Source organism: Ictidomys tridecemlineatus, chromosome 2 (genome assembly GCF_052094955.1).
Source record: "Ictidomys tridecemlineatus isolate mIctTri1 chromosome 2, mIctTri1.hap1, whole genome shotgun sequence".
Classification (NCBI taxonomy): Eukaryota; Metazoa; Chordata; class Mammalia; order Rodentia; family Sciuridae; genus Ictidomys; species Ictidomys tridecemlineatus.
In genome coordinates this window covers 57,957,122-57,974,549 of record NC_135478.1, presented here as the reverse complement: position 1 = coordinate 57,974,549, position 17,428 = coordinate 57,957,122, and the positions used below count along the sequence as shown (strand labels likewise).

At 33.4% G+C, this 17,428-nt stretch overlaps 1 protein-coding gene and 1 pseudogene across 3 annotated transcripts in view; both read left to right on the top strand.

The window, feature by feature from the left end:
* The window catches only part of LOC110597289 (uncharacterized), a 168,054-nt gene that overhangs the window by 38,361 nt on the left and 112,265 nt on the right, over positions 1-17,428 (top strand). For 2 of the 3 annotated variants that reach the window (XM_078038650.1, XM_078038649.1), the window contains exon 1: positions 2,199-2,310. Coding sequence is in view for 1 of the 3 variants with exons in the window: in XM_078038648.1 (XP_077894774.1) it covers positions 2,184-2,310 (127 nt within the window). In the remaining 2 variants the exon portion in view is untranslated. Of the gene's footprint in view, positions 1-2,183; positions 2,311-17,428 lie in introns of those variants that run through there. The other variant, XM_078038648.1, reaches the window with a different exon arrangement.
* LOC144370503 (uncharacterized) lies at positions 9,258-14,965 on the top strand (annotated as a pseudogene).

Genomic DNA, 17,428 nt, shown 5'->3' with positions numbered 1-17,428 from the left:
TTTTAGTGTGTAAGCTAAACAAAAACTATAATTCCAAGCTAAAAGAATAGTCAGATAATATTTTAAGTATTTAAGAAAACAAGAATGAAGTTGATCATGGAAATGAGGTTCTATAAAAATTATTTTGTACCTTATGTGTTGGTTCTGAAATGAGATTTTTTAAACATTTGAAAGAAATACAAATCCATGCGAAAATCATTTTCACTGAAAATGTTATTTATCAATTAAAGGCCTAGGCATTTTTTTTCAGTATGATTGTTACTGCATTAAAATTTGAAGTGACTATTTTCAGCTTAATTGGATGAAAAGTACCCTAGGAAATAATTTTACCCTATGTTCTTATGTTTTTCTGAAAGGCTAACACTGTGTGAAAAAATTAAAAAAAGAGAGAGATATTGATAGATACTGCTATTTAATATACTTTTAATTTTGGCTTTAGCCATCGAAATTTATTAAAAATCCAATAAATTCTTAAAAGGGAAGGTTCTATTTGTGATCAAGCGAAATAATATGAAAAATTTAGGCAAAGCCCAGGGTGTGTAGACAGGATAGTTTCCACTTTGGCAGAAGCTAAGTTTAAGGCACATATACATATAAATAACTAATGGCATTTTGTTTTTGCTTACTGATTTTTAAAAAATTGTACTTTTTGTAGATATAGTCTATTGTAATCCTTTTTGTAGATATAGTCTATTGTAATCCTTCATTGGCTAGTTTATTGGACTTTACAAAAAAATATCTAAAGAAAGCGCTTTGTGTATGAATTGACCTTGAATGTTTTCATTGGGCTTGTTGTTTAGGATTGTAGATTTGTGGAGATTTTCATAAGGTCAAAGGTAATGCACTAGTTGATAAAATAGAAATAAAACTGAATAGATCATGATAGAAGAAAAAGTTGGTTATGATCTACATACTGTGGGATCGGGCCCCAAATTCCTCAATAGGACACCCATAGCGCAAGAGTTAACAACTAGAATCAACAAATGGGACTTACTCAAACTAAAAAGTTTTTTCTCAGCAAAAGAAACAATAAGAGAGATAAACAGGGAGCCTACATCCTGGGAACAAATCTTTAATCCACACACTTCAGATAGAGCCCTAATAACCAGAATATACAAAGAACTCAAAAAATTAGACAATAAGATAACAAATAACCCAATGAATAAATGGGCCAAGGACCTGAACAGACAGTTCTCAGAGGAGGACATACAATCAGTCAATAAGTACATGAAAAAATGCTCACCATCGCTAGCAGTTAGAGAAATGCAAATCAAAACTACCCTAAGATACCACCTCACTCCAGTAAGATTGGCATCCATTAGGAAGTCAAATAACAATAAGTGCTGGAGAGGATGCGGGGAAAATGGCACTCTTGTTCATTGCCGGTGGGACTGCAAATTGGTGCAGCCAATTTGGAAAGCAGTATGGAGATTTCTTGGAAAGCTGGGAATGGAACCACCATTTGACCCAGCTATTCCCCTTCTCGGTCTATTCCCTAAAGACCTAATAAGAGCATGTTACAGAGACACTGCTACAACGATGTTCATAGCAGCACAATTCACTATAGCAAGATTATGGAATCAGCCTAGATGCCCTTCAATAGATGAATGGATAAAAAAAATGTGGCATTTATACACAATGGAGTATTACTCTGCATTAAGGAATGACAAAATCATAGAATTTGGAGGGAAATGGATGGCATTAGAGCAGATTATGCTAAGTGAAGCTAGTCAATCGTTAAAAAACAAATACCAAATGACCCCTTTGATATAAGGGGAGTAAACAAAGACAGGGTAAGGACGAAGAGCTTGAGAAGAAGATTTACATTAAACAGGGATGAGAAAAGGGGAGGGGAGGGGAGGGGAGGGGAGGGGGGATAGTAGAGAATAGGACAGACAGCAGAATACATCAGACACTAGAAAGGCAATATGTCAATCAATGGAAGGGTAACTGATGTGAAACAGCAATCTGTATACGGGGTAAAGTTGGGAGTTCATAACCCACTTGAATCAAACTGTGAAAGATGATGTATTAAGAACTGTGTAATGTTTTGAACGACCAACAATAAAAAAAAAACTGAATAGATCAATTAACAAAAACTATGAATAATCATATGGTCAGTGTGTTCTTTACTTTCCTTATTTATTAATTAGTCTCCTTATTTATTGTTTATCTTATTTCAGGAACTAGTGACATTCAGAGATGTGACCATTGATTTCTCTGAAGAGGAATGGGAGTGCCTGGAACCTGCTCAGAAGAATTTATACAGAGATGTGATGTTAGAGAACTATAGAAACCTGGTCTTCCTGGGTGAGGATAACTTTCTTTGGGATTTCTAAATAAGTATTAATATTTAATTTTCTTTACTTGAAGAATATTTTTTTTACATCTAAAACCTAGTTTTATTTATTTGTTCTTTTTTAAACTTAAATTTTTTTCTAATTAGTTTTATATGAGAGTAAAACACATTTTGACACATCATACATAAATGGAGTATAACTTCTCATTCTTCTGTTTGTACCTGATGTAGAAGTATAGCAGTCATGTAATCATATATTCACCTAGGATAAAACTGATTCATTCTACTATCCTTTCTACACCTTTACCCTCTCCTCTTTCTTCAATCTCCTCCATCTAATCTAAAGTACCTCTGTTTTTACCTAGCTAACCCCTTAATGTGAATTAATTAGCATTTGCATTCTAGATAAAATATTTGGCCTTTGGTTCTTTGAGATTGGCTTATTTCAGTTAGCATAATGTTTACCAGTTGTATCCTTTTACCAGCAAAACCATATATCACTCTTGTTTTTGGCTGAGTAATATTTCACTGTGCAAATGTACCATTTTTTTTTATCCATTCATCTGTTGAAGAGCACCTAGGTTGGTTCCATAATTGAGCTGTTGTGAATTGAGCTCCTATATACATTGATGTGGCTATGTCACTATAGAATGCCGATTTTAAGTTCTTTGGGTATAAACTGAGGAGTGGGATAAGTGGGTCAAATTGTGTTTTCATTAAAAGTTTTATTTTAAGGAATCTCCACACAGCATTCCAGAATGGTTGCACCAATTTGCGATCCTACTCCCCACATGTTTGCCACATTCATGTTGCTTGTACTCTTAATAGTTTTTATTCTGACAAGTGAGAGGAAGTCTAAGTGTAGTTTTGATTTGCATTTCTCTAATTGCTGGAGATGTTGAACATGTTTTCAAATATTTGTTGATCAATTGCAATTCTTCTGTGAACTTTCTTAGTTCCATTTATTGGTTGGGTTATTTGTTCTTTTGGTGTTAAGTGTTTGATTCTTTATATTTCCTGAAGATAATGCTCATTCTGAAGTACATGTGGCAAAGATTGCTCCCAATTTGTAGTCTGTCTGTTCATGTTCTCATTGTTTTTTTTTTTTTCTGTAAAGAAGCTTATTAGTTTGGTGCCATCCTATTTATTGATTCTTATTTTACTTCTTGCAGTCTTGTTAAGGAAATCAGGTCCTAAGCTGATATGGTGAAGATTTTGTGCTATTTTTCCTTCTATTAGGTGATGGATCTCAATTCTATTGCCTAAGTCTTTGATCCACTTTGAGTTGATTTTTGTGCAGGATGAGAGATAGGGGTTTAATCTCATTTTTCTACATATGGATTTCCAGTTTTTCCAGCACAGTTGTTGAAGAGGCTATCTTTTCTCCAATGAATGCTTTCAGTGCTTTTTTTTCTAATATAAGATAATTGTAATTCTGTGAGTTTATGTGTCTTTTATTCTATACCATTTTTCTACATGTTTGTTTCGGTGCAATAGCATTCTGTTTTTGTTACTATATCTCTGTAGTATCATTTACGTTCTGGTATTGTGATGCCTCCTGCTTCACTTATCTTTCTAAAGGCTGCTTTGGCTATTCTGAGCCTCTTAATTTTCCAAATAAATTTTATGATTGCTTTTTCTGTTTCTATGAAGACTGTCAGTGGTATTTTAGTAGGAATTTTGTTAAATCTTAAAATGCTTTTAATGGTATGGCCATTTTGACAGTGTGAATTCTGCCTTTCCAAGAGCATGGGAGAATGGGAGATCTTTCCATCTTTTATGGTCTTCTTCAATTTCTTTCTTTAGTATTGTGCAGTTTTAATTGTAGGGGTCTTTCACCTCTTTTCTTAGATTGATTCCCTTTTTTTTTTTTAATTTGAGGGTTCTTGTGAATGTGGTAGTTTTTCTAGTTTCTCTTTCAGGTGTTTCATCAGTGATGTACAAGAACATGTTTGATTTGTGGGTGTTGATTCTGTATCCTGCTGCTTTGCTGAATTCATTTATTAGTTCTAAATTTTCCAGTGAAAATTTTTGGGTCTTTTGAAAATAGAAATGTATTGTTAGGAAATAGTGATAGTTTGAGTTATTTTTCTGTTAGTTTCCATTTAATTTCTTTCTTTGTCTTAAGTTCTCTGGAAGGGTTTTCAAGGATGATGTTAAATAAAAGTGGTGAAAGAGGGCATCCTTGTCTTGTTCCAGTTCTTAAGAGAATTCGTTCATTTTTTGTTTTCACCATTTAGAATGATGTTGTCCTTGAGTATAGCATATGTAGCATTTATAATGTTGAAGTATATAACTATTATTCATAGCTTGTTTTTGAATATATGTTGATGCTATATTTTGTGAAATGCTTTTTATGCATCAATTGAGATAATAACTATTCTTGTCTCTAATTCTATTATTGTGATGAATTATGCTTATTGATTTCTTATGTTGAACCAGCCTTGCATCCCTGGAGTGAACTCCACTTATTTTAAATATGTTTTTGTTTGTGATTTGCCATGATTTTATTGAGAAATTTTTCATCTATGTTCATCAAGAATATTGGTCTGCAGTTTTCTTTCCTTTATGTGTCTTTGTCTGCTGTTTGTTATCAGGGTGAGCTTCATGAGATGAGTTTGGATGGTTCTCTTGTTTTGTTTTCATGAAATGATTTGAGGACTGTTGGTGTTAATTCTTTGAATTTCTGCTAGAATTTGGCTTAGAATCCACTTGGTTTGTAGAAGTTTTTTTTTTTTTTTGATAGCACCTTCTATCTTATTAGTTGAAATTGATGTGTTTAAATTGTATGTGTCCTCCTGATTCAATTTCGTCCCATCATATGTTTCTAAAAATTTATCAACCTCTTCAAGATTTTCTGATTTATTGTAGTATAATTTTTTGAAGTAGTTTCTAATTATCATCTATGTTTCAGTAGTGTCCATGATGATATTTCCTTTTTCATCACAAATTTTAGTAATTTGACTTGTTCTCTTTCTTTTAATTAGTGTGGCTGTGTTTATCTATTTTATTTATTTTTTCAAAACATTTTTTTGTTTTAATTTATTATATGACAGCAGAATGCATTACAATTCTATAACATGTATAGAGCTCAAAATTTCATATTTCTGGTTGTACACAAAGGAGAGTCACATCATTCATGTCTTCATAGATGTACTCAGGGTAATGATGTTTATCTCATTTCACTGTTTTTCCTACCCCTACGCCCCTGCCTTTCCTTCTCTCCTCTTTGCCCTTATCTAGACTTCATCTGATCCTCTCCTCCACCACAGCATTATGAATTAGCATCCTTACATTAGAGCAAACATTTGGCATTTGTTTTTTAGGATTGGCTAACTTCACTTAGCATTATATTCTCCAACTCCATTCCTTTATCTGCAAATGCTGTGATTTTATTCTCTCTTATTGCTGAGTAATATTTTATTGGGCACATATACTACATTTTCTTTATCCATTCATCAACCCAGAGACATCTAGGTTATTTCCACACTTTAGCTATTGTGAATCTTGCTGCTATAAACATTGATATGGATATGTCCCTGTAGTATGCTGTTTTTAAGTCCTTTGGATATAGACCAAGGAGTGGGAAACCTTGGTCAAATGTTGGTTCTATTCCCAGTTTTCCAAGGAGTCTCCATACTACATTCCATATTTGCTGCACCAATTTGCAATCCCACTAGCAATGCATGAGTGTGCTTTTTTCCCCACATTGTCATCAACTTGATTTTTGCCCTTGATTTCTTCTGCTATGCATTGGTTGTTCAATGTTAGATTAGCTTCTGTTTTTTTTTTTTTGTTTGTTTGTTTGTTTTACTTTATCATTGATTTCTAATTGTTTTTTTCCATTATGGTCTGTTCGAATGCAGGGTATATTCTCTATGTTTTAAAAATTTTCATAGAATTTTTTTGTGGCCTAATATATCTTCTATTTGCTGTTGGGGTTGTTGTTCAGTGTTAGATTGCTTGTTTAGCATGTGTGAGGCACTGGCTTAAAATGTTAAGCACCAGTTATAAATAAAATGGATAATCTAAAAATTGAAAAAAAATCTACACAGTCTATTTTAGAGATGCAACCATGTGCTGCTAAGAAGAAAGTGTAATCACTTGTTAAAGAATGAAATACTCAATATATTTCTTTTAAATCTAAATTGTTGATTGTACTTTTTAGTTTTTTGTATTATTCTTTGGAGGATATATCCTCTGGTGAGAGAGGTCTGCTAAAATTACCCAGTATTATTATGCTATGGTCCATTTGATTCTTGAAATTAAGAAGGGTTTGTCTGGTGTGTGTAGATGCTCCATAAATATTAACACGTGTTATGTCTTGTCGATGTATGATTTGTTTATACAGTATGAGATGTATTTCTTAGTCTCTGCTGATTAATTTTGGCTTGAAGTTAACTTTATCTGTTATGAGGACAGAAACTCCTACCTGTGTAGGAAATCCATGTGAGTGATATATTCTTTTTCATCCCTTTGCTTTTATTCTGTGAATGTCTTTGCTTATGAGGGGAATCTCTTAGAGACAGCATATCCTTTGATCTTCATTTTTAATCCATTCTGCCAGTGTATGTCTTTTAATTGATGACTTTAGTCAGCTTACATTCAAGGTTATGATTTAGATATGATATGTATTCTCAGCCACTTGGGTTTATTTCTGTTTTTTTAAGTTGAAATAATTTCTCCTTTGATTGATTACTCCTGTAGTATAATTCCTTCCATTGCTGATTTTTGCTTTGTTTTTCATTTTTATCTTCATGGAATATTTTGTTGAGAATGTTGTGTAGTGCAGGCTTTTGAGTTGTGATTTTTTTTAACTTTTGTTTATCATGGAAGTTTTTTATTTTATCATCTGATCTGAAGCTTAATTTTTCTGGATATAGTATTCTTCATTGAAATCCATTTTTTTTCCTCAGAATGTGGTATTAATATCCTAGGACCTCTTATCTTTGAATGTCTGGCTTGAAGTCAGATGAGACTTCACTAATTGGAGATAATTGGTCTTCTTAGGTTTTGATTTTGGTTTTATACCTCATATTTATAAATTCTGATTTTTTAAAATGGTATTGAGGATGGAGTTTTTTAGGTATTTTACAACTAAATTGTGTTCTCAGCTCCTGTCATTAAAAAACAAAAGAAAACAAAAAAACAACTTTTTTTTTTTTTGTCGTGATGTCATGAACTTGGGGTTGCCTCAAACTTAAGAAGCTCCTGGCTCAGTCTCCCACATTGCTGGGATTATAGCTGTGCACATTAGTCCTTGATCTTGAAATATAAAATCTTCAAATGTAATATTTTATATTTTTCAAATATAAAACTTCTGCTTTTATAAACATTTTTTTCTGTGATTTTTGTTCAGTTTTTTGTATTCTGTTTTAGCTCATTAAACTTATTTTAAATTTTTATTTTCTATACTTCAGGTAATCCATAACTCTCAGTTTTTTAATGTTCAATTCCTGCTGCTTTAGTTTGTTACATTGGTTAAGACTTGTTTTCATTTTTTTTGTGTGTGTATGGTGTATTATTTTTAATTGGTTTGTCCATTTGAAAATCAGCCAGTAATGGATTTTATAGTCATTTTGGTAAATAGTTTGGATGTTATTAAAAAACAGACAAAGTGATGCATACTGTCAATCCCAGCTAATTTAGAAGCCATACTAGTGTTTCAAGTTTGGGACAAATCACTACAATGTAGTGACAACATGTTTAAAAATAAACAACTTTAAAATGATTTGTGTCATAACTCAGTGGTACAGTATCTTTGGGCTTAATCTCAAGAATCATATATAATAAAAATTAAAAGTAGACGTTTTTGTGAACTCGAAATGCAAATCTTACTTATGTGTCCACAGGATATTTGATCAAGATGTTCAAGCGATATCTCTACTGTTTATTGCATTCATCATTTACAATAGTAAAGTTATGGACTCAACCTATATTCGAATTAATGACTGAATGAGAAAAATATGGAATTGTTCTTATTAGTTGTAAAAAATCTTGTCATTTATTGTGAAATAAAGCAGATCAAAAAATTTAGTTGCAGGAGCATCTGAGTTTGGAACCAAATCAGATGAGTAAATTGATGTTCCCAGGCACTGTGTTTGGTGTAGTGTTGTTCTACATCTGCAGCATTTTATTTTAATTGGCATAAGAAGGTTGAGAGTTGTGTTGGACCATATGAGTGTAGGGAGTGTATTGTGCTGTATTCCTAATAAATGCTAATAGAATGAACAAGTGTTTTCTAAGCACAAAATTGATTATTATAAGAAATAATATAGGTTTTCATTCACTTGGTGTATATATGTATAAAATTTTATATATATTCAAAAATACCATGATATATCTAGTAATATATAAAGTTTAATTTTTCAATGAAATAAATCAGTATATAACAAAAATTTAAAGAATCCAAAGCAAGTCATTTACCTTGATCCTCATATGTGGGTTGTCATCTGTGTAATACAGACATAGGCTATGCCATGTTTTTAATTCTCTCTCAAACTTGTTTTTAGTGTGAATCTTCTCAAGACATGTATTTTTCCAATTAAAAATTTTTCCAATTAAAAATTTTGTTCATATATAGTTTTAAACAATCCATAGACCTCTGTTGAATACGTTTTATTGTCATCTAAATATCTATTTTCTCCAGGACCCTTGTCATGAAAGATAGAAACCAGTTTTTAGAGAGTCTTTAAGAAAGTCACATATGTTTGCATATATTTTGCATTTCTCTTTTTTTCACTGAGAGAAGAGAGTAGGTAGGTTTTTATCATAGTTGTACAGTGGTATATTACAAAGAAGGAAAGATCATGCTTATGTTTTCCCAGAAGGTTCATTTTTTCTGAAATATTTTGGTACTGAAACGTGCCATCAAACATGGACCTAGAGCCAACATTCAAATGACTAAAATTTAAACCAGAGATGTCAGTCCTCACCCCGGCAGGAATAGGAAGCTAATATGGAGGAAAAGGATGAGTATGGATGGCCCTGCCATGCAAACACTCAAACTGCCAGTATGTAAGCAACTGAAGAATCTTAAAAGACTGAGCAGATGGTTCAACAAAAAGGAGATATTAAATCTCCAACCACAATGTTTGTGGTCATGATAACTCTATTGAACTGTGAAGGTGTGTGGAGTCCCTGTAGAAATTCATTTGACCTATTTTGCATATCCACTTATAGTACACATGGTGGTGTGGACTGAAGAATCCATCCCAATATTTACTAATGATTCTGATATGATGGGATGTTTTACGGATATTCACATTACACCCCTCCATGTAACTGGATTTCATTATATTGGCTACAATGAGCAATTACCTATATGCTGGTTCCATGATAAATATGCTGGCTGTTTAAAAGTATCTTTTGAGGGAAAGAGAGTATATGGGGGATCTAGACCAGCCAATTATGCTTGCCCATGGGACTTAAGATTATGTGTTAGGACAGTTATTAAAATAGTACATTCTCATAACAAGCCAGTCATTTCCAAGGAACATTTACCAATACCTTACTGCTCTAATTCTTCTGCAATAGAATTTTGTGCCTTTCTTAAATGGATGAAGTGTGCAAATGTCATGCCAGTACAACATAAAGTTTCTAGAAATAGTGGTTATATTTTGGATTTGTCTCCAAGAATTGGTAAAGGACAAATCTGTAAGGATGCCATGACTCCTGGCAGTTTTATTGGTAATGATCTAACTTCCAGTGGAGTTGGTATTTTAAAAGATCTCTGGTGTTTAATTGCAGCCTGAGATTTTCTACATTATATAAATGGCCCTCTGCCTGACTTTGTAGGCTAGAACTGCAAATAGGTTTTCTGCTATGGCTGCTGTATTCAGTCTCCTTATGCTTTAAATCACAAAATATGTTGAAACATTATGCATGGTATATTATTGGAATGATGTGTTTGCTACTAGATGTTTTTTTGTATCATGATAATAGGTTGTTGTGCCCTCAGAACAAGGATATAGATACCTGAGATAACTGCCCATCGTTTGCATTTAAAAAATATGTACAGGGGATACACAGAAAACCACCTGTGAGCTGTGTGGGAACTAAAACAATATTGAAGCCATTAGGCAGGAAAGTCTGGTGTCTGGAAATCGCAGCAGAAATCCTGCTGGTTTGAGAATGTGTGGCTTATGTGGCTTCTTACCTATCTCCATTACAGTTCAGAACAGCATCAGTGATGGGCATGACCCATTAAGAGCGAAACAAACTGCCTACCCTCACCCATAACCTATTATTTTGTGAAGAAGAAAGTACAGAGACAAGAATCCTCCCACACTGAAATCTTATACCCATGGATTCCCCTTGATCTATACTACTATAAATACAGTAAGTGCAGGCTCTATCTTTGTTGGATGCCACCCCCTTCTAATTGGCTTAACATGTCATTGCACCAACTTTGTAAAACATTTCTTCTCTTTTGTGTGTATTTCATGGTTTTAGTTTTATAGATTTTATTTCGCAGCCCACCCATCCTTCCAACAGAAATGCCCATGTGGGATGTTTGCAAGAATATGTACCCTAATATGGTTCTGGTAGTTCTCACAATGTAATATTGTCTATACATTTTTACTTAGTTTATGTATTTTTGGAGTAATGATGGCATTGCATTTATTAAACTGTTCTCCTGCTGATGTCCTGACAATGCTATGGTACCACAGTTCATATGGTACATTTGCAAAATATATTCACCTCAGTCTATTAAGTAATACCAATTTTATTTATATTTATTTTAGCCATAACTTCTCATCATACTGAAGAATTTTCATCAGAGCAGGGCATAACATATTTATTATAAAAAGTAATAAAGGGAAGATATGGGAAATGCGACCTTGACTATTTACCACCAAGAATATTAGGGGAAATTTTAAGTGAGAGTAAATTTCAGAAATCATATTATAAGGAACAAAACCAATTATCAGTGATTGTTCATAATGAAAATTTTACTGGTAACAGATATCAAGAACAATTAATATCTCAGAAAATACTTCCATTTTTGCTTGTTACTTTTGAGGAACTCTGTATATTGTTAAGAATAAATCCACAGCAATTTTGGAAGCACATATTTTCTCTGAAAGGAAATATGAAAAATCTGAGAAGAGATATAGTCCCTGTCAAGCATCAGAGCATCCATGCCCAAGAGAAGCCCTGTAATTGTAAAGAAAGTCTCAAGTTTAACAATTTCTCAATCATTTCTGAATCCCTGAGATGTCATAGCAGTGACAAATTTGGCAAATGTAAAGACTGTGGCTAAGCTTTTAATCAAAGCTCAGTTGTTCTATCCCAGAAAATTGATGTTAATGAGAGCTCCAAGAAATGTAAAGAAAGTTCCAAAGCCTTAGGACAAAATTCAACCCTTACACAAAACCAAAGGTATCATTCTGGACAGAAGACTTACAAATGTGAAGTATGTGGCAAAGCTTTTAATCGAAGATCTCTTTTTATTCAACACCAGAAAATTCGTACTGGAGAGAATCCATACAGATGTAAAGAAATTGAAAGATTACTGCTAACTGAACATCACAGAATACATAGTGGAGGGAAGCCCTACAAATGTAAATAATGTAACAGTGCTTTTAATCCAAAATCAGACCTTACTAAACACCAGAAAATTCTTACTGAAAAGAAGCCCTACAAATGTAAAGAATGTAGCAAAGGTTTTAATCGAAAATCAGTCCTTAATAAACACCAGAAAGTTCATACGGGAGAGAAGCCCTACAAATGTAAAGAATGTTGCAAAGGTTTTATTCAAAGATCAATACTTACTTATCACCTGAGAGTTCATACTGGAGAGAAGCCCTACACATGTAAAGAATGTGGCAAAACTTTCAGCCACTCTTCAAGCTTTATCAAACACCGGAGGATTCCTACTGGAGAGAAGCCCTACAAATGTGAACAGTGCGGCAAAACATTTAATCTAAAACATAATCTTGTTCAACACCAGATAATCCATACTGGAGAGAAACCATATGAATGTATAGAATGTGACAAAGGTTTTAATTATAGATCAGTGCTTGTTGAACACTATAGAATTCATACTGGAGAGAATCCCTACAAATGTAAAGAATGTTGCAAAGTTTTTAGCCATCATGCTGGCATTATCAAACACCTGAGAACTCATAGTAGAAAGAAGCCCTACAAATGAACAATGTGGCAAATGTTTTAGTCAGAAATCAAATCTGCTACAACACCAGAGAATTCATAATGGCCAGAAACCTTACAAATGTGAAGAATGTGCCAAAATTTTTAGTCAAAGATCACTATTTAACAATCACCATAGAATTCATACTGGAGAAAATCTCTACAAATGTGAAGACTGTGGCAAGGCTTTTAGGCAATATTCATGCATTTTCCAACACCAGAAAATTCATACTGGAGAGAAGCCCTACAAATGTAAAGAATGTGGCAAAGCTTTTAAGCAAAATTCAGCATTAACTAAGCACCAGAGAATCCACACTGGAGATAAGCCCTACAAATGTAAAGAATGTAGCAAGGCTTTTACCCAAAGATCAGCACTTACTGGACACCACAGAGTTCATACTGCAGAGAAGCCCTACAAATGTACAGAATGTGGCAAGCATTTTCAAATACCAGAGAATGCATACTGGAGAGACGCCCTACAAATGTGAACAATGTGGCAAAACATTTCATGAGAAATCAAACCTTGTTTGACACCAGAAAATTCACACTGGAGAGAAGCCATACAAATGTAAAGAATGTGCCAAATCTTTCAAAGATCAGTGCTTGTGGAACATCATAGAATTCATACTGGAGAGAATCCCTACAAATGTAAAGAATGTGGTAAAGCTTTTAGGCATTGTTCAAGCTTTATCATACACCAGAGAATTCATACTGGAGAGAAGCTGCACAAATGGCAACTTTTTAAATGAAAGGTTCTTCCTTACTGACCATAGGAGAGTTTATACTGGACAGACGATCTATGAATGAAAAAAATTTGGATGAACTTTTAACAATATATAAGACTTTCAATATCTCTAATCTACATAGATGCAAAAATTTTCAATAAAATTCTTTGAAATCGAATCCAAAAACATCAAAAAGATTGTGCACCATGATCAAGTGGATTCATTCCAGGGATGCAAGGTTGATTCAACATTCGGGACTCAATAAGTGTAATTCATCACATCAATAGACTTAAAGATAAGAATCATATGAACATCTCTATAGATGCAGAAAAATATTTGACAAAATACAACACCCCTTTAGGTTCAAACACTTTGTAAAGGCTATCTACACTAAGCCTCAGGCCAACGTCATTCCAACGGAGAATATTTGAAGGCATTCCCTCTAAAATCTGGAAGAAGACAGGGTTGCCCTCTCTCACCACTTCCATTCAATATAGTTCTTGAAACACTGACCAGAGCAATTAGACAGACAAAAGAAATTAAAGGAATAACTAAAGGAAAAGAACTTAAACCAGCACTATTTGCTGATGACAAGATTATATACCTTGAAGACCCCAAAAACTCCACCAGAAAACTTCTAGAATTCGTAAATGAATTCAGAAAAGTATCAAGATATAAAGTCAACACTCATAAATCAAAGGCATTCCTGTATATCAGAGACAAATCCTCTGAGAAGGACATGAGGGAAACTACCCCATTCATAATAGCCTCAAATAAAATAAGATACTTGGGAATAAAAAAAAAAAAGAGGTGAAAGATCTATACAATGAAAGCTACAGAACCCTAAACAGAGAAATAGAAGAAGACCTTAGATGGAAAGATCTTCCTTGCTCATGGATAGGAAGAATTAGTGTTATCAAAATGACCATTCTAACAAAAGCACTATACAGGTTCAATATAATTCTGGTCAAAATCTCAATGTCATTCCTCATAGAAATAGAAAACACAATCCTGAAATTCAGAATAAGCAGGTGGTATCGCTATGCCAGACCTTAAATTAAACTACAGAGCAATAGTAACAAAAATAGCTTAGTACTGGCTCCAAAATAGGCAGGTAGACCAATGGTACAGAATAGAGGACACAGAGACTAACACACAAAATTACAATTATCTTATATTAGACAAAGGTGCCAAAAATGCACTGTAGAAAAGATAGCATCTTGAACAAATGGTGCTGGGAAAACTTGAAATCCATATGCAACAAAATGAAATTGAATCCCTGTCTCTCACTATGCACAAAACTTAACTCATAATGGAACAAGGACCTAGGAATTAAACCAGAGAGTCTGCATCTAATAGAAGATAAAGTAGATCCTAATCTTCATCACATGGGATTAGGCCCCATCTTTCTTAATGAGACTCCTATAGCAAAAGAATGAAAATTAAGAATCAATAAATGGGATGGATTCAAACTAAAAAGGTTTTTCTCAGCAAAAGAAACAAACTGTGAGGTGAACAGAGAGCCTGCATTCTGGGAAAAATTTTTACCCCTCACACTTCAGATAGAGCATTAATCTCTAGGGTATAATAAAGAATTCAGGAAGATCAGCAACAAAACAAAATAAAAACAACAATAACCCATTGATAAATTGGCCAAGGACCTGAACAGACACTTCTCAGAAGAGGATATGCAGTCAATCAACAAATATATGAAAAGATGTTCATCATCTCTAGCAATCAGAGAAATACCAATCAAACTAAAAAAAAAAAAAAAAAAAAAAAAAAGAAATGTCACCTCACCTCAGTCAGAATCGCACCTATCATGAAGACAACAAAAAGTGTTGGTGAGGATTAGGGAAAAAGGTACATTCATACAGTGCTGGTGGGACTGCAAATTGATGCAGCCAATTTGGAAAGCATTATGGAGATTCTTTGGAAATCTGGGAATGGAACCATCATTTGATCCAGCTATTCCTTTTCTTGGTCTATACCCAAATGACTTAAAAATTGCATACTACAGGGACACAGCCACTTCAATGTTTATAGCAGCAGAATTCACAACAGCTAAACTGTGGAGCCAACCTAGATGTCTTTCAGTGGATGAATGGTTAAAAAAAATGTGGCATTTATTTACAATGGAATATTACTCAGCATTAAAAAAGAATAAAATCATGATATTTGCAGGTAAATGGATGGCATTGGAGAAGATTATGCTAAGTGAAGTCAGGCAGTCCCCTCCCCAGGAAAAACGAATGCTGAATGTTTTCTCTGATTATAAGGGGGGTGGCTCATCGTGGACTACTGAGGCAGAACATGTGAGGATTAGATTCTAGATAGGGAAGAGGGTGGAAGGGATTATCAAGGATGGTGGAATGTAATTGTCATCATTATACAAAGTACATGTATGAAGACTTGAATTGGGTATCAACATACCTTTTACACAAATGGAGATATGAAAGATTTCGGTATGTATATGTGTATTAAGAATTGTAATGCAAGTTAAAAGTACATGTATATTGGCATTAATTGGCGAGAACATATGTTGTATAGAGATACGAAAAATTGTGCCATATATGTCATAAGGAGTATAGTGGAAAAAAAAATCAGTTTTTATTAATCTCTGGAGAATTCATACTGGAGAAAAGCCCTACAAATGTAAAGAACATTGCAAAGCTTTTAGAAGTTGTTCAAACATTATCAAACTCCTGAAATGTTATACTGCAGAGAAGCACTACACATGTAGCAAAAATTGGAAGATCACTTATTAAACATCAAAGAATTTGGAGGGGAGATAAGCTCTATAAATGGGAACATTGTTCAAATACATTTTGAATGGTTCAACCATATACCACATCAGAGGAATCAGCAGAGAAATTTTACCTTTACTAATTAAAAAATAAATAAAAATAATAAAGACAAAAATCTTTAACAGTTATTCATATCTTACTCAGTCCCTGAGAATTTATACTGCTGAGAGTTGGTACAAGTGGAAAGAATGAAACAAATTTTTCTTCATTTCCAAAACTTTACTAAACACGAGGGACTTTATAGTGCATAGAAACTCTTAAAAAAAATTTAAAAATATCCAACCCCATATTTAAATTGAAACTTTCTTCATCTAAAACCTCATTCTTTATCAAATTTGGAAGACATTTTTTTTCCAAAATATATGCCTATATATAGATAACAGGAAAATATTCACCATAAATACTAAAACCTTGAAAAATGTTAAAAGTAAAGTCTTATCAAGTTCTTATATTTTGATTTCCTTAAGAATTCGTAAGAGAAAGCATTTAAGCATAGAAAATGGGAAATTGCTTTAACTTTTGCTGAAAATTTATAAATAGCATTAGGTAATGTGGTAGAAATAATGAAATCCTCACAGATTTCATACTATACTGCAGATATTTCATTTCTGATTGAGAATAAATTAATTATAAATTAAAGATGATTAAGTGTCTTCACTTCTGGAAATTTGAGTAAACCTATTTTTTATGCTTTATTACATCAGAGGAAGACCTATCCTTATAATTTTTAACCTGTAATCTTTTTTTGAGATTTTATAATGGTAATTTTTTTTCTTTTTTGTAATGTAGACAGAATTCACGGCAGTTTAGCCATTAAGTGATGTCCCCAGTCTTTAAATTTTTTTTTTTGAGACACATTTCTTTATGGCCTTGGTAAGTTGCTGAGGCTGCTCTTGACACCTCTACTGTCTTTCCTGAAGCCTCCTTGATCACTGTGTAATAGGCCTCTGCCATCATACCTTGCTAATTATAAATTTTTAGTATATCCATGTTATTGTGGAATTTGTTACTAAATAAAAGTGAATGTTAGCCTGCTTATCCCTGTCATGTATTGAATCATGTTACTATCAAGGCATTCCATTTTATCAAAGATTCTACATAACAGTAAAGCATACTAAATAGTGATATAACATCTCTACTAATTCTCAAAAACTTAAACTCACTTATTTGGGGAATATAATTTGTATAAGTCAGATTGTTATGCATTTCTACTCCTTGTAGTTATGGAGAAATTAAGGATATAGAGGCCACTGCATGTCTGGAGAGTCACAATTCTCCTGGGATTATGAAAACCCCAGAAACTAGGAGTCACCAATTCATATTCTGTGGAAAGGAGGGTCACTGATGCTTTCACTGGTATCCATGTACTCTGTAATGCACTAGCCCATTCTGGCAATAGGAATGTCTGGTAACCAAAAATACTGAATAAAGTGTGCAGTTTTTCA